The sequence below is a fragment of the Erythrolamprus reginae genome, chromosome 12, assembly GCF_031021105.1.
Source record: "Erythrolamprus reginae isolate rEryReg1 chromosome 12, rEryReg1.hap1, whole genome shotgun sequence".
In the NCBI taxonomy this organism is placed as follows: domain Eukaryota; kingdom Metazoa; phylum Chordata; class Lepidosauria; order Squamata; family Dipsadidae; genus Erythrolamprus; species Erythrolamprus reginae.
This window is the reverse complement of record NC_091961.1, coordinates 16,796,137-16,822,165: the sequence shown is the minus strand read 5'-3', so window position 1 is coordinate 16,822,165 and position 26,029 is coordinate 16,796,137. Positions and strand designations below refer to the sequence as shown.

The 26,029-nt window shown below is 43.3% G+C and overlaps 1 protein-coding gene across 1 annotated transcript; it reads left to right on the top strand.

The window, feature by feature from the left end:
• Positions 1-2,674: 2,674 nt before the first annotated feature.
• Positions 2,675-26,029, top strand: LOC139174930 (interleukin-36 alpha-like). The gene is made up of 4 exons (XM_070765630.1): positions 2,675-2,744; positions 5,392-5,517; positions 17,375-17,508; positions 25,814-26,029. Exons 1-4 carry the CDS (start codon positions 2,675-2,677, stop codon positions 26,027-26,029), a joined length of 546 nt encoding a protein of 181 aa, XP_070621731.1.

The window sequence follows — 26,029 nt, the reverse complement described above, 5'->3', positions numbered from 1 at the left end:
AAAAAATAAAAGCTGGGATGCAACTTATTAGAACCATGAATGAAGGTGAATATGCATGTCCCAAGATAATGCTGCAGCATACAATATGGGTTGGTCAACGGGACTAGAGGTTTTCTGAGTCATGCTTGGAAGACAAAAACTCTGGTCTTGGTGACCAACCCATATCAGATTCTTATTAAAACCATGTCTGGCAGGTTTGGAAAAAAACCACAACTTTTTTAAAAATACAGCTCTTAACACATTTTATAGCATTGCTTCTCAAATAGTGGTGTAGGCCCCCTAGGGGAACGTAGAGCGATGCTGGGAAGCATGTGATCCTGGGGAATGTGCTTTTTTTGCCTCAGGGAGTAGGGGTTTTTTTTGCACTAAACAATAGTACAGCATAGAGCAGGGGATATGAAGTGCAGATAACAAACCATTAAGAGACAAGTTTACTGTGCCTACAAATGTTGGCAGCAGATAGCATAAAGCCAAATAAATTAAGGTGTCACTTAAACACATTACACCCCAATCATGCTGATAAGCTGCTTGAGGTTTTTCAGTGAAAATGTGCTGAATATTGCAAACAATCATCCAGCAGAATGTTGGGAGTGCACAAAATGTTTACTTCTTCCTAGAAGGGGGTGTAACAGAAAATAATTGAGAAGCACTGTTTTATAGTAAGTTAATACAGCGTCATCTTGAAATCATAAGAAAAAATAAAAACTTTATGACACCAAATAATAATCAAAGAACTAAAATTTCCAAACGTATTAGACTGATGCTAAAATCTGAAGTGTCTTGCCATCAAGTTGAAAGAACTTTGAATATTTTTATTCTGGAATGATAGGATTCAAAATGTCTTAATCAACTTTCATTCACTACTCTCAAATTTTTTTGTTTATTTATTTGAGTATTTGTTGTAAGTGTACAGTACTATAAACAAAAATAATGAGCAATAATTAATAATCCTATTTGTTAATTAAAAAGTTTTCTTTATTTAAGTATCAACACACATAAACAAACATAGACAAACATTTTTAAAATGATGTTGGATGCATTGTGATTGTCTTGCAATGTATTACATATTATAATGATTCCATGTTACCAAAATGTGTTATTATTACTATATATATAACATTTATAGGTATCCCTCTTATTCCTTTATTTTTACTGATTCTTTCTCTTTCTATCTCTTAATTTATTTGACCATTTTTATTGTTTTTTGTTTTCCAGCCAGTAATAAAATTTGCTCCCGCTCTTATAGTATTCTGTCTCATCTCTTTCTTTTAGTTCCCATTGTTAATTTGTCCATTTCCACACAAGTCATAATCTTTCCTATTAAAGCCTCCTTGGAAGGTATATTTTTGTGTTTCGATTGTTGTGCAAGTATTTCGATTGTTGTGCAAATATTCCATGGAATCCAGGAAGTGATCACCTTGGTGTCCTTAGCAACCTGCCGGTGACTTCAAAGCTCCATCCCCAGAATCTCTTCGTGGGAGGGATTCCCCAGCTCCTTCAAAGGGAGGTCTTCACGTAAAAATAAACATTGTTATTTTTACGAAAAAGGACACCGCAGCGGCGCTGCAAGCAAAGGGCGGTCCTTTCACGTAAAAATAAACAGGAAGTGATCACCTTGGCGTCCTTAGCAGCCTGCCGGTGACATCAAAGCTCCAAACGCCAAACACGACCCCGAAGTTTGCCCGAAGTTTGAAAAAATTTTGGGTTCGTGTTCAGCATACCGAACACCGCAAAATTCGGTACGGATCCGAATTGTGTGGGTTCGGTTCACCCATCACTAATGGTAATATGAGCACTTTGTTGTCTTAGCACCAAGACAAATTCCTTGTGTGTCCAATCACACTTGGCCAATAAAATTCTATTCTATTCTACTTCCAACATTTTGGTGAGCGTTTTGGATCAATTTTAGCTAGTTGCATGGGTATTTTGTGCCATCTGCAGAACATTTTATACCAATTTTCTTTACATGGCTACTGTCATTTTTTAATTTCTGCTCCAAAGTTGTTGCCATTCCTCTAAGTTGATGTTATAGCCAAAGTTTTATGCCCATTTAATCATAGTCTCTTTAACCTGTTCCCCTTACATTTTGCAGTTTAACAGATATTGGTAAAGTGTTTTTTAATTGATTTCTCATCTGGCCCCAGTAGTAGTTAGATAATGTTGTTTCTTTCTCTACCTCTCATTCTCTCTTGTCTTTCTCATATCTAGATTTTATTTGAAGATACTACTACCATTCTAATTTTAACCCTTCATCCCAAAGCTCAAAATCCTAATTTTGATAGTGGTGATTGTTTATTTGGTTTGGGTTTTGTCCTTTCACAAAAGAGGAAATTTTAGCCCTAGATAATTTGGAATTTTGAGGAAAAAATAAGTCCTTTGCATCTGGCTTAAAATATATTAAGGAAGCTATACATTTCTCTTGAATTTGTATACATTTCTATCTTGATCACTGATAGCAACCTTCTGTTCCCTAATCAATGGAACAACTTGTCTCCATAAGTTATGGATCACCAACACTGGATACATTACATTGGTATTCAAGAAAACCAACAACCAACCTTGTTCAGAAGATGTTTGATATTTTCCATCTTTTGTTTGTCAGGAATTTTAAATTAAACTATTCCCTCCTTCTGAAGAACCTAGAGAAACTTGAAAAAGTAGAAAAGTTGGGGAGATGGCAAGTAAGCCTCATAAGATGTTTTGGGAGGAAGAAGTGGCTGATATATTTCATAATTTTAATCCAGGTGAGAAAAATGTAGTTTTCTTTATTTTCTGCTTTGAAAACATTGCCCAATCATGCACATTCCTAATGGATAAAATGGATGGATGCCAATCAAGGAGAGAACTAACTTAGAACTAAGGAGAAATTACTTGACAGTGAGAAAAATAAAAACAGTGGAATGGCTTGCCTCCAAAAGTTGTGGGTGCTCTAACACTGGTAATTTTAGAGAAGCGATTGGACAACCATTTGTATGAAATGGTATAGAGCCAGGATGGCGAACCTATAGTACAGATGCCACAGTGGCATATGGAGCTATATCTGCTGCCATATAAGCCGTTGCCCTAGCTCATCTCCAGTGCACATGTGGGTTCTAACGAGCTGATTTCTGGCTCATGCAGAGGTTCTGGGAGGACATTTTTGGCCTCTGGAGGGGCGGGGGAGGCAGTTTTCACCTTCCCCAGATTCTATGAAAGCCTCTGGAGTCTGGGGTCAGCAAAAAATGGGCCTACTGGGCCCACCAGAAGTTTGGAAACAGGGGATTGGGGGGGGTCATGTGTGTATGTGCGGGGATGGGACAGTGTGGGGGGGGTCACATGCACAGGGGGGCAGGGTTTGTGTGGGGGATTGAATTATGGGTGTGGGCAGACACACATGCATGATAGCACACACACGTGCACTTTCAGCACCCAAGGAAAAAAAGGTTTGCCATCACTGATATAGGGTTTCCTGCCTGAGCCAGGCATTGGACTAGAAGACCTCCAAGGTCCTTTCCAACTCTGTTATTCTGTTATTCATTTAATTATTTGGACATTGTAAAAATGAGCTTCCTTTTTTTTCACTCCTACAATCTTTAGGGTTTTTTAACAGTAAAAACTTTTTTAATGCTACTCTCTGGGGGAAGATACCCTAAACAAGAACAATTGCTAAATGTTGTGTACAATACATAGCAACAGAATTGTCCAACTAAAGTTCAACTTATTCATTAGTTGATCGTGTATAAATATCAGGTAGATGGTCCATGGATTATTGCACGTGTATTCTGGTCTTATGGTGGAGAAAGTTAATTTTGGACATGCAGATGGCCATAAATTAATCTTGTCCCTTTTCTATGCTTTAGAAAACCTTTTTTATCTTCCACAGTGTTCTGCCGGCGTGTTTCAACCGTCCGTAATTACAGGGTAATCAGTCCAGGAAGACACACACCACACGATAAAAGGAAAACCCAAAAGTTTTTATAAACAGAAAAACAGAAACAGCTCCCCTTTTAAATGTCAAATGGATTTTCTGGTACACACAAGGCACAGGTTAAATACAATCCAATTGCTCACCCAATAACTGGGAAATTGAATCCAATTCTAAAGTCCAGAGAGTCCACACACAATCTTGAACAGCACAAAAACCACGATCTTGACGAAACAATGAATCAGATAAACTGCCATGAGGCTAAAACATCAGGTTGCACTTTTATCTGTAGCACTAATTACAGCAGCCCCACCCAACCACAGGTGGCCTCATTTTCTCTTGTAATAATCCTTCAGTTGTTGTCTCCTATGCATCACTCTACACATGCATGGATGTGTCATTAATTCTTGTTCAGAATCCAAGGATGATACAGATGTTTGATCTCCTCCTGGGCTGTCTGCTAAACTCCCCTCTTCCCTGTCACTCACGCTTCCTTGGTCAGAGGAGGCTTCATTGGCAGACTTCTTCGGGAGCAAAACAGGCCTGCGGTATGTGGATGTTTCCCCCACATCCACCTGCACATTCCTTGGGGCAGGAGCTCGGCCAGAGCTAACCACAACACACAGATACCCCACATTTGGGTTATAACTCTCTTTCTCTCTCTCTCTCTCCTTCTCTCCCTCCCTCCTCCCTTTCTTCCCCCTCTCTCTTTCTCTCTCTCTCTCACACACTTTTCCATTAAAAAAATCTCTGTAGACCAACTTGGTTTTTTAAGCTTCCACTGGTATTGCCAATCTTCTTTAAAGTCCAATTAGAGCACAAGTTTGCATAAACACAACTAAACAAGTGTCTTTCAAAAGATATTAATTGCAGCATCATATTTTAATATTTCTAAAAGAAGACCTTTCTTATTTCAAAATTGAATTTCAACGTTAAATGGTTTATGACCATAATGATTGACTGACTGATTGAATATCAGCAAGGTGAGCACAAAAGGGGAGGGAGGGAGAGGGAAAAAGGGAAAGAGGACAATGTGGAAGAAGAAAGATAAGAAAAAGTAAGAAGAGAGAACAGTTTGAATTGATGGTGATTGTAGATCATAATTGCTTTTGTGGTGCCTATATTTGATATTAATTACGCATAGTCCCATGATCTCTTGCTAATCATATTTTAGGCCCTTTTCCTACTCTATAGCTAGAACAATCCAGACTTCTTCCGCTTATAACTCTCCATGTTGTCTCTTCCTGCATTCCTTGGTATCTTTTCAGTTGCTTTCCTGTTTACATTGCATAAGGCTATAACAAACGATTCTCCTGTGCCTCTTGGTATGATATCCACCAAGAGCTTTTGATAGACACTGTTATTTAGCAGGCTTGTGCAAATCATTTGGAATTCATTTTTCAGTGAGATACGTATCATTCTATCATTCTCTGATTGTTCCTTTTTTAAAATGTTCCTTTTGATGCATATTTGTTTTGCTTCCTCAGATCCACAAGGGGAACCTGTCAAAGAAAGACATTCCCGATTATATAAATTTTGGGATCTTAATCAGAAATACTTATTTTTGTTGGAGAACACTTTAGTGGCAGATGTAAAAACTTCTAATTCACCAGGTACAATTTCAACTTCTTATTTTGTGCTTGAAAATGGCAGCTCTTCTCTTGGTCAAAATTATTGATTTTTGAATCAATAATGGTGAATGGTGAATGTTTAAAAGGTGAAAAGCTGACAGTGGATATAGCAATAGCAATAGCACTGTCAGAATTCTAAGTAACATCCCCAATAAAAGAAGACTCCAAGGCTAAGCATTCCTCAAATTTCCATTTTATTAGAGGTGTCGTATTGGCACAACTGGGAAAACCTGAATCAAAACCCAAACCTCTGTTCTTCACATGATCCAATTAATGTACATTCCAACTGGAGATGTCACACCCTTTCAGGTGCAGGGCAGAATGGCGTTGACTCTCAGGGAAAGGAATGTTATTTTGACTATATATTTCCACACTTCATACAACACACACACACACACACACACACACACCAGTTTTCCACAGCACTAAATGTGGCAGCCCTAAAGATCCAATGCCCAAAATGGCTTCCAGGCCTGACAGGCTGCCCCACCTCATCCAATGATTGAATCCTGAAATGAGAGCAACATAGGGAGTTAACTAATATTACCTAACGACCATTTCCCACGCCCTTTAGCTTATCAGGATACTTATCATGGAATTGCTTCACCAATCTGTCTACTTTCAAATCCCAGCTTTTAACCCAAATAGCTTCAGACAAAGGGTACTCTTTCCAAATGAACTAAGTGTTCCCCCCTCAGATAAGACAGACTTACAAGCATTCCTAGGACTCCTTAACTTTTATTCCGTCTTTCTTAAACAGAAAGCGACGGTGGCAGAACCGCTTCATAACCTCCTAAAGAAAGACTCTGCCTGGACGTGGGGACCAAAAGAACAAGCCGCTTTCACAGCAGTAAAAAATTTACTTTCCTCCAACAGTGTCTTAGTACAATATAATGTAGCTATGCCCTTGTCCCTAACCTGCGACGCTTCACCGTTCGGCATAGGAGCCGTCCTCAGCCATAACTTTCCGGACGGCACAGAAGCCCCAATAGCCTATTATTCTAAAACTCTTTCGGCAGCTGAAAGGAATTACTCCCAGCTCGACAAGGAGGCGTTAGCCCTTGTCGCTGGAGTTAAACGATTTCATTATTACCTTTGTGGTCGGCCCTTTACGTTAATCACCGACCATAAACCGCTTTTAGGTATTTTGGCGGGAAACAAACAAACTCCCGGCTTTCTTTCCCCTCGCATGACTCGTTGGACTATTTTTCTAGCCGCTTACAATTATACATTAATCCACAGGGGGGGGAAAGAGATAGGAAATGCTGATGCATTAAGCAGGTGCCCCCAAACAGAATTAGTCAGTGATCCAGCCCCTGCCTCAAGCATTTTATTAATTGAAACTAGTAAACAAACGTTATTAACAGCAACAGAAATAGCCAATCAGACACAAGTAGATCCAATTTTGAAATACATTAAACAATGAATATTAAAGGGATGGCCAATTGAACAACAACCAAACCAATTTCAACCTTTTAAGAATAGACAGTTTGAATTAAATGTGTTAAAAGATTGTATATTATGGGGAGACAGGGTTGTTATTCCAAAATCCTTACAGAAGCAAGCATTGCAGTTATTGCATATAGGTCACCCAGGAATAGTCAAAATGAAAACTATTGCCAGAAGTCATTTATGGTGGCCAGGGTTGGACAAGGACATAGAGTCATGGGTGGGTGGTTGTGTACCCTGCCAGAGAACAAGACCCAACCCACCAAAAGTCACACCATCAGAGTGGCCAACACCAAGAGGGCCCTGGTCTAGAATACATATTGACTTTGCAGGACCAATCAGGGGCCAATCCTTTTTACTGGTTGTGGATGCATACTCCAAGTGGCTGGAAATTGAACTCATGGCATCCACAACTACTAGCGCAACTATAAAGGCATTAAGGAAAATGTTTGCCACACATGGTATTCCAGATATTTTGGTATCTGACAACGGGCCTCAGTTAACAGCCCGTCAAATGGAACTATTTCTTGCAGACCAGGGCATAAAGCATGTGCTCACTCCACCTCATTTTCCCCAAGCTAATGGGCAAGCAGAACGAATGGTTAGAACCACAAAGGAAGCATTAAACAAAGCACCATTAGGAGATTGGCAACAACAAATTGATGAATTTTTAACCATTCAGCATATTACGCCGTCAGCGTCCACAAACAAAAGCCCGGCAGAACTTTTAATGGGCAGAAACCTCCGTTCTAAATTAGACAGAATTCACCCAAATTACCAGAATGACCAAAAAGAAATAAAAGTACAAAGTGAGAGACAGTTTAACATCGGGGATTTAATTTATGCAAAAGACTATGATTCCAACGATAAATGGAAAGATGGAACAGTACTAGATAAAACAGGTTTAAAAACATACATCGTAATATTAACAGATGGGCGCAGTTGGCATCGGCATGTCGACCAACTACGCAAGAGAATGAAGACTAACCCAGACATTTTGCCTACTGTAGACAAACCAATAGAGGACTTACCAGAACCACCTCGAGACTCCAGCGATGGCTGCTTGTTGCCCCTGGCGGCCGGCGAAGATCAAAATGCATCATCGCAACCAGGCCCGTCAGAGACTAGCCTTAGCGGAGCAACGGAGCCAGCCGTCCAGGCAAGCAGCTCCCAGCAAAATGAACTGCGCAGGTCCCAGAGATCTGTAAAGCCACCAATCCGCTTGCAGGACTATGTGACGTGGATTAACACGTAATCATGGTCTCAGCCAAAGAGGGAGGGGTGTTGTGTTTGTTTAAAAATATTCGCAGAAAATCTGCGATTGGTTAAGACGCGGCTATTCAGAAAATAGCCGCGAAAGTTAAATGTGTGTCAGTTGGGAAAAGCCCGCGTTTAAAAGAGTATAAAAGGGCAACGGGTTAGCCGTTGCCCTCATTCCGGCAAATCTACCGTTCCAGTGTGTTGTAATCTCTCTTGCCATGAATAAACCAGTTTGATTTAAACTACCGGAGTCCTGACTTTTCACTAAGCAATTATAATCACCCTCTAAACAATCTAGAATCTAGAATTTGTTTTGCTTCGTAATGGGTTGCCCCTTGTACCACTATAGGTTTAGGAGCTGGTCGGGTCTGTGGTCTTAACCTCAACACAACTGCTGGCTTTAGCACACTGTAATGAAAAACAGGATGTATTTTCCCAAGTATGTGTGGGAGGCTAAGCTGAACCGTCACAGAATTAATTACTTTCACTATGGGGAGAGGACCCAAAAACCTAGGTCCCAGCCTTTTACTGGGCACCTGCAGTCTTATGTATTTAGTCATCAGATAAACCCAATCTCCCACATGGAAGGGAAGTTGGAAAAATGGTGTTTGTCCACTTGCTTCTTGTGTACTTCAGTGGTGTCTGCCACTGAAGACACATATTCTCCCATCTCTTCCTCAGTGACTCCATCTACTCAGTCAAAGTCATGGAGAAGATTGGTTCTCTGTGTAGTTCAGGCATGGGGACAAACTCCATGCCAGTTGTGACTTGGAAAGTGGTTAATCTAGTGCTATGCACCATGCTGTTGTAATCCACTTCTGCAAATGGCAACAGGTCTGCCCAGTTTTCTTATTGGTAATCCACACAACATTTTATACATTGTTCCACCATTGCGTTCACTTATTCTACCATGTCATTCATACTTGGATGGAAAGTCGAACTAAGCTCTTGTGTGGATCCAACCGATCTCAGGAATACTTTTCAAAACTTAGCAGTGAATTGGACTCATCAATCTGAGATCACTTGGTGGGGTATCCTGTACAATCCGTAAATCTGTTGGATGAACATCTTTTCCCGCTTCTTCACAGAGAGTAATCCTGAGCAAATGGAAAAGTGGGCTTGCTTGGAAAATAAGTCAGTTACTGTCGAAATTGCTGTATTTCCCCACTCTCTGGGAGTTTGACTATAAAATCCATTACAATTTCCTCTCACGGTTTGCTGTGGCTTGCTACATCTTGCAGGAGCCAAGGGGGCTTTCCTGGTCTCATTTTCATGGCAGCACAAGTGGCACAGATTTTTACATAGTCCTCCACACCTGTTTTCATCGTTGGCCACCAGAATTGTCACCTACCTAGCCAGGTGCAGGGTGACCTGAAGTGAACTCAAAGTGACTGGCCACCTTTGAATCATGACTGTGGTATAGCACTTTCAGTCTCAAGCTGGCAAGGACATATAGCTTGGATCCCTTCCATGCTAGTTCATCCCTCATGGTCAAGTCATCTTTATTGTCTGAGAGCTAGGGGTCAGCTGGAAGTCCAATTTTCAGTGTGGCTGTCAGGTTGTCCCATCTGGCTTCGCCTCTGGTGATGACTTGTGTGGTGTGTTGTGTGGACAAAATGATGGTGTGGATGACTTCTTCCCGGAAGCTATCAAACTGCAGTTTTCTTGATAAGGCATTTTTTTTGCTTGAAGTTGAAGTTCAACTTCAGCCTGAAGTATTGTGCCCAATGGATTTGTTTAGGAGATAGTTTCCTGGGGGATTTTAGGGTTTCAGGGTTTTTGTGATCAGTCCAGACCTCGAAAGGCACTTTACCCCCTTCAAGAAAATGTCTACAGGAGAGGAGGGCCCAGTGGACTGCGTAGGCTTCTTTTTCCCAAATATGTCATCTCCTTTCTGTGTCAGTGAGCATCTTGGACACATAAATTGGCCTTGTGCATCTTTGTAAGAGCATGGCAGCTATGGCTATATCACTAATGTCTGCTTGGATAATGAATTCTTTCTCTGGGTCTGGGTGTTGGAGGATCGGCTTCTCTGCAAAGAGTCATTTTAATTTCTCAGAAGCTCTTTGGCTATCCATTAACCAGATGAGCGGTTGAGAGGGGCATGGTCACTGGCCCAGCGAGACAGAATTTCCTATGGTCTGGGGGGGGATATCCGAATCCCCGCCATTTGGGGGTGCTGATTCTTCTGAATCGTCCCAAAGCTTCCCTGAAGGGGAGGTGAAGAAGGGGATTTGGCAGAGAGCCAATTTTGGGGTTGGCATACCCCACAGATAACCTGCCTGGAGTTTCCACTGGCAGTGATGCGAAGAGGCTTCAGTTGCCATAGCCGTGGCTCGACTACGTTTCAGGAAGAGAGTCATTATTATGTTGGAAGTCATCTGGAAAGAAGAAAGGAATTTTTAAAGAGTGGATGAAAATTTTGAGTTGTGATGAATGATTTTCCAAAAGTTTTTCTTTTTTAAATATAACTTTGAATAAGAGGAAAGAGATACAAAGAAGCTGAGCAAGGCGGCTAATTAGTACCGGAACTGTTCTATCTCTATTGACTGGATTAGAAAGCGACAGCTAAGACCCAGGTGGCAGGGATGGATGCCTAGACTGATTAAGATTTGATTTAAAAGAACTTAAGTTGTTTAAATTTCAGAATCCTTCCTTCCCCGCTTGGGCTAAACATTTTAAAATCGGAATTAAGCCTTTTTTTTCTTTTTGGATAAATGGTGCTGCCATTTATTAGAAGATTTGTTGGTGGGAGAATTATTTGCTTACTCAATTAAGATGTTGTTTGGCCTTAGGAAAAGAAAAACACTGGAGGAAAGACATTCTTTGATAAAAGAAGAAGCTTTGATTGTGGTAAACTCTGAGTTGGATTTGAACTTTGAATGAACTCTCGAAGAAAAAAAAATCTTGAAGCTGCATTATATCTCATGAAATTCATGGACATAACATACTAGGCTGCCTAAGAGAATTTTCTTTTTTCTAAACATCTGGAAATATAAAAGTTTTTTCTGCAGTCAGGAGATCAGAGAAATCTTTAATGATATTCGAGAAATTATGAATGAATTTAGAGAATCAATGAGAGACTCTATAGGAATTACTAGAGAAACAAAGGAAGCGAATGAACCAAAAGAGAAAAGTGGAGCAGAGGATTCTGCAGGACAACTAGGAGGATATGGAAAACAAGATACTGGCAAGATGGAGAATGGACAGATTAAAGGACATGTTATTAAATTGGATGTCATTTGTTAAAATAACAATGACATCGCAAAAACCATTAAGAATTGTTTGTTCAATGATCAGGCTGTTGATTGCATGTTTTACTATGAATATATTGAAACGAGCACAAAGGAAAAATTGAAAGGATGCGATTGACTGTCACTAGCGTGGCTGCCCCTCCCCCATTAGTGTCCCATTAACCTGCTCAAAGCTGATGGGACATCCTAGGGGCCTCATTTTTTGACATGCTAGTGGCCTAGCTGGTTGACTAAGGAGAGGCTGATTGGAAACCAAGACTTACGAAGAGAGACTGAGGGAACTGGGCATGGATAGCCTAGAGAAAAGGAGGGCCAGAGCAGACATGATAGCAGTCTACAAGTATACGAGGGGATGTCACAGAGAGGAGGGGATCACTTTATTCTTCAGGGCACCAGAGGGCCGGACGAGGAACAACGGCTGGAAGCTGACCAAGGAGAGATTCAACATGGAGATAAGGAGGAACTTCCTGACAGTCAGAGCGATCAGCTGGGCCAGAGCTAACCACAACACGGTGTAGCTAGAGTTTGGATTTGGGAAACTGGACCTGGAGCCAGGCATTCTGAAGCTCTGTGGCTGTGCCATCCACACTGGTAGCATTTGACAATTCCTGAGGGTGTGGGTGGCAGTAGTTTGGGTAGCTTAGCTAGGGTCCAGCAGCCCAAGTGTTTTCTTGCTGGTTTCTCCATGATTGGCTTCCGATAGGCTAGATCTCCAGATCCATGGCCACTGTAGTGCTATACCAAGCTTGTAGGCATTCCAGATGCTGCAAACCTGTTGGAGGTCTGAGTCAAGAACCTTTTTGAAGTGGAGAATAAGGAGCTATTCCGGCCAATCCCTCAGCTTTCCAGCCACTCTTTGAAATCCCCACAATAACTCCTTGGGAGATTGTGTTCTGACCCAGCTGCTGAATCAAGGGAGATAGCACAAATCATGTTCAAACAAACTTTATTTTAATATTTACAAAGTACTAAGTAACTTTCTTAGTAGTAGTTTTTAAAGTCAATGAAATGATAAATCACTCTTTTCGGTGCAACCACTGTTGATAATCCCTATTAACAGCTGACAATAGTTCAAACAGTATTAATCCAGAGGCTGTCTGATAACAGGAGATAAGCTATTTAATCTTGGTGAAATGCCCAGAAGCAATTTGCAGGAAATTGGATGCTTTTCAAACAACAGGAGTTTTCAAGTCAAATAGCAAACGGGAATGAACAGAGTTGTTTCTTGCAAATTGGCCAGTCCTTTTCCTCACTTAAATAGACTATGGGAGTGGCCAATTATCCTCAAGTCTTACTCCCAAGTAGTCCTTCAACTGAGGAGCCATTCCTGTCTTTCGGTAGCTCTGCTGTTGTGCGCATTGAGAACAGGCTCCTTTTCTTCATCCACTTCTTCTGCCCTCATGGCAGTCTCTGGAAGTTCTGAAAGCCCTAGCTGAAGCCCTGCCTCTGGCACCAAGTCTTCTTCAGCCTCCTCACTCTCTGACTCAGATGCCAGGTGCACAGGCCACTGGCAAATCACCACACCAACATCTCTGTCGGAATCAGCTCACAGCTGCACAGACCACTGGCACAAATGAGCCACAAAAGGTTGGCTCATTTGTTTCAATGTCTTTATTTGAGCCTTGGATTCAACTCGATGTGCCATGTCTTCAACGTGGCCTCAGAGAAGTTGAACAAATTTGTCTGCATCATCTAGCTAGGGGGGCTTCTTCATGGACCTGAGACAGCCCATCCCTGGCCAGGGTAGAATGCCCATCCAGGTGGGTTTTGGTCAGCTGGAGGCAATCTGAGGACAGGCTGCTGGGGCTGAGCAACAGTTCAGGTTACAGGCCTTTCAGTGTCAGACTCAGATGAATCATTGGGCTCTGCTGCTACCCTACTTCAAATCCAGTAAGGGCTGCTCCCTGAGTAGATTGGGCCCAATGTGTGAGGTTGTGGCATGATCCACTTTATGCTGAATAGAAGCAAGCCGATGCCCCACTCAGTAGCGCTGAGGCTTTGAGGCTTTGAAAGGTATATGTGGGTTGAATCAGGGTCCACCAGAGTTGTTCAGTTCCATGAAGCTGAGAGATGCTGCCCATGATGAGTTGGCCAAACTGCTCAGGAAAGCCAGCTAGTGACTGGCTGTGAGATGGTGGTAGGAATCCCCATTCTGGGCAACATTTGGAGTCTGCCGGTCATGACACCCTGCATTCACAAGCTGGGGTCTGGTCCATTCAGTATACTCCCATCCACTGGCTTGATAGAATCTCTCTGGCCATTGCCTCCGGGTGTAGCACAACATCTGTAGAGTGTGATCTGGCCAAGGGGCTTGTCCAAGTGCCGACTCTTTGGGCCAGGCTCCACTTCTGCGGCCATCTCTGCTTCCACCATGGCTTGGGAAGGGGAATAGATGGTCTTGACATAAATCACTGAGCTAGCTCTTGCAGCTTCCGCAGTGGCTGCCTTGTTTTCCACCATCTTCCCCGAGTCTTCACACTGCCTGGTATTGGATTGACATTGTGCTCAGGACCCCAGACAGCACCCTGGAACTTGGGTGGCTGTTTGAAGTTATAAAGGAGATTCAGGCTAGTGTCAGCATTCCAAGTAACACCCCCAACCAAAGAAGACTCCGAGGCTAAGCAAAAGAAAATCCAAGTCCCTGCCCCCAGCACCCACATTCATTCATTCATTCATTCATTCAATTTTTATGCCGCCCTTCTCCTTAGACTCAGGGCGGCTTACAACTTGTTAGCAATAGCACTTTTTAACAGAGCCAGCATATTGCCCCCACAATCCGGGTCCTCATTTTACCCACCTTGGAAGGATGGAAAGCTGAGTCAACCTTGAGCCGGTGATGAGATTTAAACCGCTGACCTACAGATCTACAGTCAGCTTCAGTGGCCTGCAGTACAGCACTCTACCTGTTGCACTACCCCAGCTCTCTACATGTCCAGACAAAGCCAACCTCTTTAACACCTTCTTCAGATCAGTCTTTCTTAACAATAATGGCTCATGCCCAACATTTCCTAATCGCACCACAAATAACCTCAATAATCTTACACAAATTGAATTTACAGAAGATAACGTTAAAAAGGCATTACACAACCTAAAACCATCTTTATCTATTGGACCAGATGGACTATGTGCATACTTCTTAAAAAAGCTCTCCTCCACCTTGGCTAAACCTCTGAGCATAATTTTTAATAAATCTTTCAGTACTAGCTCCCTACCCACACTATGGTCACTTGCCACAGTCATCCCTATCTTCAAAAAAGGAGATCCAAGCAATGTTGAAAATTACAGACCTATTTCTTTGTGTTGTGTCACCTGCAAAGTTATGGAATCAATCATGAACCAATCCATTACACTCCACCTTGAAGCTAATAACCTACTTTCCAATAAACAATTTGGTTTCAGAAAAAAATTATCCTGTAATCTACAACTCTTACTCTGTAAAAACATTTGGACCACTCAACTTGACCAAGGTAATCCAATTGATGCGATCTATATCGACTTTTGCAAAGTCTTTGACTCGGTTGTCCACGACAAACTTCTTCTGAAACTCAAATCAAATCCTACGGCATCTCTGGACTACTACACAATTGGTTAACAGCATTCCTATCTAATAGACAACAAGTGGTCAAAATAGGAAATACCACTTCTCTTCCTGCTCCTGTAAACAGTGGTGTCCCTCAAGGTAGTGTTTTAGGACCCACACTATTCATACTATACATAAATAATCTTTGCGATTGCATCACTAGCAATTGCATTCTCTTTGCAGATGATGTCAAACTATTTAATACTACCGACAATGCTGCTACCCTTCAAAAAGACCTTGACCACGTAGCAGAATGGTCTAAAACCTGGCAACGACTATTTCACCTTCAACTGCAACAACACACAAGCACGAAATCGATTTAAACTAAATGTCAACCGCTCCAAACTTGACTGCAAAAAATACAACTTCAGCAACAGAGTAATCAACGCCTGGAATGCACTACCTGATTCTGTGGTTTCTACTCCTAACCCCAAAACCTTTAACCTTAGACTATCTACAATTGATCTCTCCCCCTTTCTAAGAGGTCTGTAAGAGGCGTGCATAAGCACACCACTGTGCCTACTGTCCCTGTCCTATTGTCTTCTTTTGTTACTTTTTATCATTACTTAGCTAATGTTTGATTTGTACAAATTATCATCCTATAATTGTTTGACAAAATAAATAAATAAATAAAATAAAATAAATCAATGATCCAATCAATGCACTGTTCCAACTGGGTATGTTTCCCAGTCACACCCTCCATGTGCAAGTCAAAGTGGCCTTGACACTCAGAGACAGAAATGTTATTTTATGCTCAGCTGAACATGGATTTCAAGAATCGAGAGATGAATGCATATTGGTATCCTAGGCCAGTGTTCTTGACAACCAAGTCTGAGAGTGAAGAAAATGAGGAGTTAGAGATTGGAAACCAACCAGAGACTGTGGCATCTGCAGAGTGAGTGTTGAGTGAGAGTGAAGAGAATGATGATGAATCAGAGGATGAGGATGAGTTCCTGTTAGATGCAAGAATGAGAATAAGTATAATCAGACAAGAGTATCTGAGGAGAAAAGGGTCTGTGCTGTTAGTAGCTCTATAGAACACGGCCACGCCTTGTGGCTATATAAGCGACAATCTCATGAGAATTCAGCGTGACAAGCAATGTTTTACAATGACTTGCAGTGCTGTAGAGATCCAGCTTATTTCCTGATTGCTTTAAAAAATACAGAGACTGGATATCCAGGACTAATACCAGAATGCTGTAAGTTTGGAATGAAATATAACCCTTATCAGAGATTTTAAATGAGCTGTTGGAATCCGTCCTGGAAAACTAATAAGCCAATGGACCACTGCCCAGTTTCTGAAATGAGTTCATTTACTTTTAACTTGGAGATTTGATGAACTATTTTTATCTAATATATCTTCTTATATTTTCCCGGCTGGTGTTTTTGTGTGTGAACTTCCTGGGATTTCCTAGCTTAGACAGAAAAATTGGAAGGATGGAAAGCTGAGTTAACCTTGAGCCAGCCAGGATTGAATTCCTGGAGTGAGCAGTGAGTCAGCATTCTAACCACTGCATTGCCATATATCAGGCCTCACTGTTGTAGTCTAGGCCAGCGATGACGAACCTATGGCACGGGTGCCACAGGTGGCACACGGAGCCATATCAGCTGGCACACAAGCCATTGCCCTAGCTCAGTTCCAACATGCATGTCTGTGCCAGCCAGCTGATTTTTGGCTCACACAGAGGCTCTGGGAGGGCATTTCTGGCTTCCAGAGAGCCTCCAGGGGGACGGGAAAGGGTGTTTTTACCCCCCTCCAGCTCCAGGGAAACCTTTGGAGCCTGGGGAGGGCGATACATGAGCCTACTGGGCCCTGCAGAAGTTGGGAAATAGGCTGATTCCTGCCTCCAGAGGGCCTCCTTGGGGGGAGCTGTTTTTTCCCTCCCCAGGCATTGAATTATGGGTGTAGGCACTCGCACATGCTATTTCGGCACTCAAGGGGGAAAAAGTTCGCCATCACTGGTCTAGGCTATTGGCCACATTTAACACTATCACATATAGCCACCTACTTGCTCACAGTGACTCTAGGTGACTTACAAACAACAACAACAACAACAACAACAACAACAACAACAATAATAATTTATTAAATTTGTATGCCACCCCTCTCCAGTATAGAAAATAAAATAGAAAATAATAATAAATAATAACCTCTTTATATTTTGCGTTTATAAATCATATCCTTAATCAGATACCTGTGGTTCCTCATCCCAAACATCTCCATTAACAGAAAGAAACCCCTTTTCATTGTTTGTTAACTTCTTGATCTTGTTTCTTGTTTTTTATTCTTCTCCAGAGCAGTTAATTGCCGTGCTTCCTAATACTTCTGTAGATACAGCACAAAAACCCATATTTATGAGCCCTGAAAAAAAGAAGAGATGCTTGTGTTGTGTAAAGTCTGGGAATGGCCAATACCAGATAGAGTTAAAAGTGAGTGTTTGACTTAAATTACAAACATATTTTTCTTTCTCTAGGGCAGGATTCTGCAACCTTAAACACTTAAAGAGCCATTTGGACCAGTTTCCCACAGAAAACAAAATACCAGGAGCCACAAAACCTGGGCAGGGGTGGCCATGCCTACTCAGGTTTTGTGGCTCTCAGTGTTTTCTTTTCTATGGGAAACAGATATGTCTCTCTCTCCCTCTTCCCCATCTCTCTCTTCATCTCTCTCTCTCTCTCTACTTCCCTCTTTCCCATCTTTCTCTTTGTCCTCCCTCTCCTCTTTCTTCCGCTCCCTCCCTAATCTGTTTCTCTCTCCCCTCCCCATCTCTTTCTCTTTCTTTCATCCCCTCTCTCTTTTGTATCCTCCCTCTCCTCACTCACTCACTCCCTTTCTCATCTCTCTCTCTCTCTCTCCTCTCCCCTCTCTTTCATCTCAATGTCACTCATTCCTCGTATAGTTACTATTATCTTCAGTCATTAAAAATCATAGGACCTGTATTTTATCCTTTACAGAGCGCATCATGGAGTTTGGGAGAAAGTATTCTAATGTAAAACGCCAAATGTAGAATAAATAGTAAGGCATGGATTATTGTGTTACAGATTTTATAAACCTGTCAGGATTTTAGGGGGAAGGGGAATACTCTCTCTCTCTCTCCCTCTTTCTTTCTCTCTCTCTCATTTCCCCCTCTCTCCATCATTTCCCCATCTCTCATTTTGTCTTTCTCTCTCTCTTTCTCTTTCATCCACCCCTCTCTCTCATTGTCTCTATAATTCTTCTATTTCTTTCTCCCTCCCTTCCAGCCCTTGTTGGGAGACTTTTCTCCATGCTAAGTTTAAGTGCAAAAGCAGCAAGCAGCCATGGAGGCAACGAGAGGAATATGGGGAGACACACGATTTTCTCCACCCTGAAAAAATGGGGTACGTCTCCCCATAGTCCTTCCACTGCCTCGGTGCCTACTTGCTGCTCTTGTACTTAAACGTAGCACACTGCACAATGGGGGAGAGGGCATCCCCTCCTCCTCCTGGAGCCCATTACAACATGGAGCATTGCCTGCAGCCAGGCAGCCCAACAATGTCAGCGTGGAAAAAAATAGCATGTAGAGGCAGGCAAGTAGAGGGGCACTTTGCTCCCACTCTGAAATATGGAGTGAGTCTCCATCCCTTGCAGTTGCCCTACCTTTCTCAGTGCAGTTGAGGAGTGAGAGGGAAGAGCCACCAGTGGTGGCATCACCTGACAGAGAGCCATAGCACAGGGCCCAAAGAGGCACATGTGTCTCTACAACCGCACATTGCTGATCCCTCCTTTAGGGAAATTGTCCTTTTTTATTTATCCCTTTATTCTCAGTGATACTATTATTGTATATTAGGAAGACTTCTAGAAGCTTTAGCTGATGAAATGAAATGAAATGGTCCGCTGGCTAGGCCGGGACGGAGGCTCCAGCCCCGCGCCCATGCCCAGCGCAGCGCCAGCATGTACAGTGTCTAGCAACATGTGCAGCCGCCGCTGTCGGTGCCTCCGTTCTGGAGCTCCGCCTCACAGCTGACTGTTCTGCCACCCCCCATGGCTACTGCCCAATGCCGCTGCTGTGGCATGGTGTACGAGAAAGGGAGAGAGAAAGTGAGAGATAGCAAGAGAGAGAAAGAGATAGCAAGAGAGAGGGGGAGAGAGAGAAAGAGAGAGAAAGCAAGAAAGAGAGAGAGAAAGTGAGAGAAAGACAGCAAGAGAGAGAGAAAGAGAAAGAAAGCAAGAGAGAAAGAGAGAGAGAAAGAAAGCAAGAGAGAGAGAAAGAGATAGAGAAAGAAAGTGAGAGAAGCAAGAGAGAGAGAAAGAGAGGGAAAGACAGCAAAAGAGAGAGATAGACAGCGAGAGAGAGAGAAAGTGAGAGAGAAAGAAAGAAAGAGAGAGAGAGAAAGAGGAAGAGAGAGGGGGAGAGAGAAAGAGAGAGAGAAAGCAAGAAAGAGAGAGAGAAAGTGAGAGAAAGACAGCAAGAGAGAGAGAAAGAGAAAGAAAGCAAGAGAGAGAGAAAGAAAGCAAGAGAGAGAGTGACAGAAAGCAAGAAAGCAAGAGAGAGAGAAAGAGAGAGAGAGAGAAGCAAGAGAAAGAGAAAGAGAGAAAGACAGCAAGAGAGAGAGAGACAGCAAGAGAGAGAGAGACAGCAAGAGAGTGAGAGAGAGAAAGAAAGAGAGAGACAGAGAAAGAAAGAATGAAAGAAAGAAAGAGAAATGATTCAAGAGTATACACACACACACACACACACACACACAAACAAGGGGGGAGGAGACAGGGATGGGAAAAGAAAGGAGAGTGTCTTAGAGTGTTGTTTTGTGTCATTTTGGTTGGTAAATGTAAAAAATGTGCCGCGGCTCAAAAAAGGTTGAAAATCACTGGATTAGTGAATAACAAGGAATGGTGATAATACTCTGAATGGGCCCCTCCCCTCTGGGCAGAGGCCTGCATCTTATCCAAGATGGATTGCTGTTGAGCTTTTAACAAACTACGCTCATGCTTTCAACCGACTGACCCAGGGGTCTTTAATTTATTTTAGCGTGAATTAATCGTACTGATAGCTGGAATTCTATTCCCCCTTTTCACGCTGACCTATTGTTTATTATTAGTTAGGAACTATTCCCTGTTCTATGTAAGCATGGATATATTGGGACTTCAAGACTGTTACATTATAGTCATTTGTGAAGGAATTCAGGCATTTTATAACTAGGTCTCTTGATTTAAGGTCAGAGGCCTAGGTTATCTGTCTGCTGGCTGCAAGCCATATGATCAACAATCAATAAATAAGATTTGTCATGGTTTGTCTTACATAGGCATAACATTTCTTTTACAACATTGAGGTTTTCCACTGAACAAAAAAGCTGGATTATTTAAATAATGGGTTAGTTTAGTTGAACTATTATCAACCCGTTGTACTGGGAGCGTAGGTAGGTATGCCTATATATGCGTAGCTGGGCGCACAGGTATGTTCACTAGTGCATAATCTTCCTACGTGCGCAAGCACATATACAGTCACACAACACATAATAATCATTAATTATGCTTGTGATGATGAATTGGTTCTGTTTATGGACATACGCGTACATTTACGTACATGTATGATCATAGGCACATATGGGATATGGCATAGAATAAACAAACTGGAACAGAGTTTGTTCACCCATTCTGGCCTATACTTCCAATCTGTGGTATAGCAGCTGCTCTATGCCTACCTGCTAGAGGAACTTGATATGCCTTGAATGGCACTTTATGGTTTCAGTGGCAACATATGCACATAGGGGCCACTGCACAATGGGGGAACAATTTAGTTGTTTCTCATACTGTGTCTTTAGACTTCATTGTTGTACGATTGAGTACTGATGGCAATTGCTTTTCGAGTTTTCTGCAGCATCACTGGTCTTGTCCATCACCCTTTCCATTTGGCTACTGCCACTGGTTGGTGAATCTGGAGACAAAAATATCAAGGAGAAGGACTGAAGTCACTCCGCTTCATTGGTAAGACACGGCATGATGGTTAGGTAAGGATTCAGGATGTATGGTCTTGCATTACTGTTATGCACTGAGTACCCGTTATTTGGTAATGTTTGAGGTAACATAGCTGTAAGATGTTTGGCGTGCACCGCACACTATACAAAGGGCTTTTTATAACCCAGGCCCGCCAGGAACTGTGGGCGGGTCACATATCTGAAGCCTGTGGTATAGAAGTCATTCTTCTAACTTGTCAGGCGATGCACAAGTCCCATCTGGCGAGGATATGGCTGGCTGAGATGAGCAGAACAGCTCAAACTTGGGCCGTTTCCCTGAAAGGTGCAGAGGAGCGCAACGCTGCTGCTGTCCCAGTTTATGCTGGCTGGGGTCCAGCAGTCCGGTTTTCACTGGCTGAAGGCAATGGGGGGGGGGGGGGAATTACCCGACCAGGTATCTCCTCACAGGCCTTTTTGTTAATGTTTTGAAGGTGTATCAGGCACTCCACTGTTTTTTCTGATAGGGCTTTTGGCGGTGTAACGTACACCCAGTTGATTTTAGGTAGTACATCTGGCGTTTCCCCAATACTCTGGCAGAATAACGGGAGTGCAGTATCAAAGTCACATGCTCTGGGGGGAGCTAATGGAGAACCGTGCCCCCCCGCTAGTTAGCTAGCAAGTAATTCAAAAGGTAAAATGGTGGGAGGGGTGGAACATGTTACCAAAAGAGTAACAGTTGCCTGGAACCTCTCCCAGCGAATGTGGGCAAATCCACAGTAACTGAACTTAAACATGCTGGGGATAATAAATTTATCCACACTAAGATGAAATAGAGGAGATAGCAGAGGGGCAGACCAAAAGGACCATAGTTCTTTTTCTGCCTTAAATCTTCAGGTTTATACCTGAAGCCCCTTTAAACCATTTAACTCAAACTATATTTACCACCCTTTATACCAGTAGGCGGTTACAGGTTCAATTATGCCCTTTGGTTCAGGGGGATTATATGGTGAAGGTTATTTTGCCATACATGGCAAAGGCTTGTAGGTACTCCCAGTACAGCCGGGAGGCGGCAGCTGTCAGCGGGCTATCCAGATTGTTTAACATAGTTTACGGGGTATATTCCTCTATGGGGTTACATATTTCCTTAGATGGTCTCGCCACACTGATTGAGGTCTTAGCTAACACTAGGTGGGCACAAAGATGGCTTGGCCTATCATATAAAGTTCAATTTTCCTTCACCTTGGCGACCCTTCAGGTTCGTCTGCTAATGTAGGGGGCGGGGGGCATCTCGGTCTAGCAGACAATCACCCGCCCATTTAGAGGAATCAGAAGTAGCAGAGCTGATAGGTTTTAATATATCATTTCTGGGCCTTCCTCCCTTGGCATTTCACCACTTGTGCTGGCGGCCTTTAACGGTTCAGCCATTAATGTAAGTAATGGTCAACAACTGAACTTATTTGGCCATATCGTAGACCTGGATGCCCTGGCTTCATTACATAGAGATCCGGAACTGATACTGGGAGGGGAAGTTGCTCTTAGCCTTCCTCCTTTTAAGTAGGAGTTTTCGACACTGTGGAGGGGGGTAATAATAGCCATTAAGGCCATTTGTTTTGTCTTAGCTGGGCTCTTCACGGGCTCTGGGCACCAACCAGTGGGGGCCCCTGTACAACGGGGACCCCTTATCGACCTGAAGGGCTCCAGCTGAACTGGGGTTTTTATTACGCTGTAGTACTATCGGCCAAGTTGGGTGATGATCTGGCTGTGCATCCGCGTATGCACAGGGTGCCCCCCACATACACACCTTTTTACTGCGTGAGCTAATCTATCTTTCTGTTTAGGTTGCTGGCTGGGAGAAGCCCCATTGAGTTCCAAAGGGGGCTGGGATCGTAGCGGATACAGGGCAGGTGAACAGGGTCCCCCCAGCTGGCCCGAGATGCTGCGATTGAAGGGCTTCTTCTAACCCCTGTCTGCGGCAGTTATCCCTTATGGTACCGCCCAGTTCGCTGATGTGGTAGTCAGCAGCATTCATTTTGGCATGGGCCAGGAGTGAATGGTAGTGCCCCTGAGGATCCATAAGTCTTATCTGTGGTTCCCAAGTATGGGTCTTGCCAGGGTGGCAATGACTCAGGACCATTTTGGGGGCTTGGGGCGATGGCCTGGCTGTGCATCCACAGCATGTACAAGGTTCCCCTGCCTCCCCCTTTTTTCCTGAGAGAGCTAACCTATCTTTTGTTTAGGTTGCTGATGGGAGAAGCCCCAATGAGCTCCGAAGTCGGACTGGAATTGCAGCGGATATGGGGCCAGCAGACAGGATCTACCCGGCTGGCCGAGATGCTGTGACTGAAGGGCTTCTTCTACCCCTGTCTGGGGCGGTTATCACCTTTGGTGCCGCCCAGTTCGCTGACGTGGTAGTCAGCAGTATCTGTTTTGGCACGGGCCGGGAACAACTGGTTGTGTCCTGAAGGTCGGAAGGTCTTATCTGTTTTTTCCCATGTATGGGTCTTGCCAAGGTGGTAGTGACCCGGGACTGTTCTGGGGGCTTGGCAGAGGCTGTCATGCCCGGGACCTGTGGTCCAACTCTGGGTCCCAAGCATATGTGCTTGGACTGTACCTCCTGTATAGCATTAGGCTATCTAGTATCCCCTAGAACTATAGTTGGCTGTAAACTGGTTACAACAGTCGAGTTCACTCTAGTTGGGAGAGGGATAGCAGTTATGGCAAGCAGAGAACAGGTTTCTGCCCGTGGCTCTACAGAGTTGATGGTGCTTGTTTTCAGAAAACAAAAATTTAGCAAGGCAGTGGGCGGCACCTAGATCAGGTTGATAGGCCCAGGCCCTTAGGAGCTGACACCATTCTCCATTTAGGAGGGGAATGCCATTTTCCCTTTGGACCTGCAGAGGTCCCTGCATGAGCTGGTGCAGGAGGAGGGAGGAGGAGGGGAGCCAAGATTGAGATCTGACCCCCGCTCCATGGCAGGTTAGGGGCGGAAATGGGCAGTAGGAGCAACTGCGCATTCTCCTTTTGGGCATCTTTTCAAGATGATGGGCCGCCTCTCCCCGTGAACTATAGGTTGGTGCAACTTCGGGGATTGGAGAGGGGATGCCCATGGGATTCAGCTTATCCAATTTCCCTCAGGGTTTGGAGGGTGAGCTCCTCCCACATGCTTATGGGCATGGCTCGGACCCAGGTGAAGGTGGCTACCTTCACCTGGATCAGCAAGGAGTTATGCCCAATAGTTGCCTATGAATGTTTTGACAGTAAATTCTGCCCCATTAATTGTTGGCCTCTGCAGGTCCTTTGTTTATACTGTTATAACGTTTGAATTATGTTATTTAAATTGACGCTATTTAAATTTATGCTAATTTAATAAAGTGACCCATTATTAAATTCCAGCTACTGTCTCAGTGTCGTTACTCCGCTTCTGGGGTAAATGCACGGTCGGCGCCTTAAAATGCTGGCCGAAATTGCCCCCGGAGCCTGGGAGACGCTGACGGTTCTTCTGTTTCTGGCTTCCAGGGAAAACCGGAAGTTCGGCTTTTGGCAGTGTGCCAGGCTGGTGTGCTGCCTCCTGGGCTTGGGGGGAGGTCCTAAGCCGCCCTATTTAAGGGTGGCTCGAAGCGGGCCTTCTCCTTTTGCCCTCGGCTATCCTGAAGTGAACACCCGCCCGCCCTCCTTGGACGGGATTGCCTCGGGGCCAAATAGGATTTTTTTGCGGTCGCTTCTACGGGTGCAGTTGTTTTTTTGCCTATTCCACACTGATGCTAAGGAGGGACTGGTTAGGAGGTGCGGCGCAATATAGATATACATTGGATTAAATTGGCTTCCCTCTGGTCACTAGGGTTGGCAGGTTAAGGGCGGAAATGGGCAGTAGGAGCAACTGCGCGTTCTCCTTTTGGGCATCTTTTCAAGATGATGGGCAGCCTCTCCCCGTGAACTATAGGTTGGTGCAACTTCGGGGATTGGAGAGGGGATGTTCATGGGACTCACCTTATCCAATTTCCCTCGGGGTTTGGAGGGTGAGCTCCTCCCACATGCTTATGGGCGTGGCTCGGATCCAGGTGAAGGTGGCTACCTTCACCTGGATCAGCAAGGAGTTATGCCCAATAGTTGCCTATGAATGTTTTGACAGTAAATTCCGCCCCATTAATTGTTGGCCTCTGCAGGTCCTTTGTTTACACTGTTATAATGTTTGAATTACATTATTTAAATTGACATTATTTAAATTTATGCTAATTTAATAAAGCGACCCATTATTAAATTCCAACTACTGTCTCAGCATCATTACTCCACTTCCGGGGCAAATAACAGACCTTTGACGGGGCCATAATTTACCTGGTAATGATCCCCTTTCATTGGCTCAGTTGTTATAAAGAATCAAAATGACACACTTACTGACTGATCATATTTTATATATTACTTGATACGTGGTTTCTCTTGACAAGATCGATGAAAGGGTTTCTCATTTTGCAAGAGAATGTAACTTTGTGGGGGGTCCTTGGTGTTCTCTGAGATTGTTTGTTTTCTTGCAAACATTTCATTACCCTAGACTAGGACTAATGAGGTTACCTAGTTTGAGTAATGAAACATCTGCAAGAAAACAAGCAAGCTCAGAGAGAACCGAGGACCCTTCATGGATAGAATCTCATTCTAGACATTAAGCAAAGTTTTAATGGCTGATGTGTTACTTTATAGGGAAAAACGGAAAACACGAATTCTATCTCAATAGACCGTAAAAATCTTCTAAGGGGCTGCTAATGATTGTTTCTGCAACTTAGTGTTCCTGCAAAACTTCTTTCTCATGGTCTTTTCCTTTTTTTCCTAGGAGAAAGATATTATGGATCTTTACTTGGATCCAAAAAACGCCAAAGCGTTCACTTTTTATAGTAAGGGCATGGACAACGGTGATACCTGCTCTTTTGAATCTGCAGAGTTCCCGGGTTGGTTCCTCAGCACTTCTACAGAAGCAAAAAAGCCTATCGGTTTGAGTCAAAAAGGAGGATCTCAGAACATCCTATTTTATTTTGAAAGAAAATCATGA

Coding starts and splice junctions, on each gene's coding strand:
- LOC139174930 (XM_070765630.1), top strand. CDS start 2,675: ATGGCAAGTAAGCCTCATAAGATGTTTTGGGAGGAAGAAGTGGCTGAT. Junction 2,745..5,391: donor ATTTCATAATTTTAATCCAG/GTGAGAAAAATG, acceptor TTGCTTCCTCAG/ATCCACAAGGGGAACCTGTC. Junction 5,518..17,374: donor AAAAACTTCTAATTCACCAG/GTACAATTTCAA, acceptor ATTCTTCTCCAG/AGCAGTTAATTGCCGTGCTT.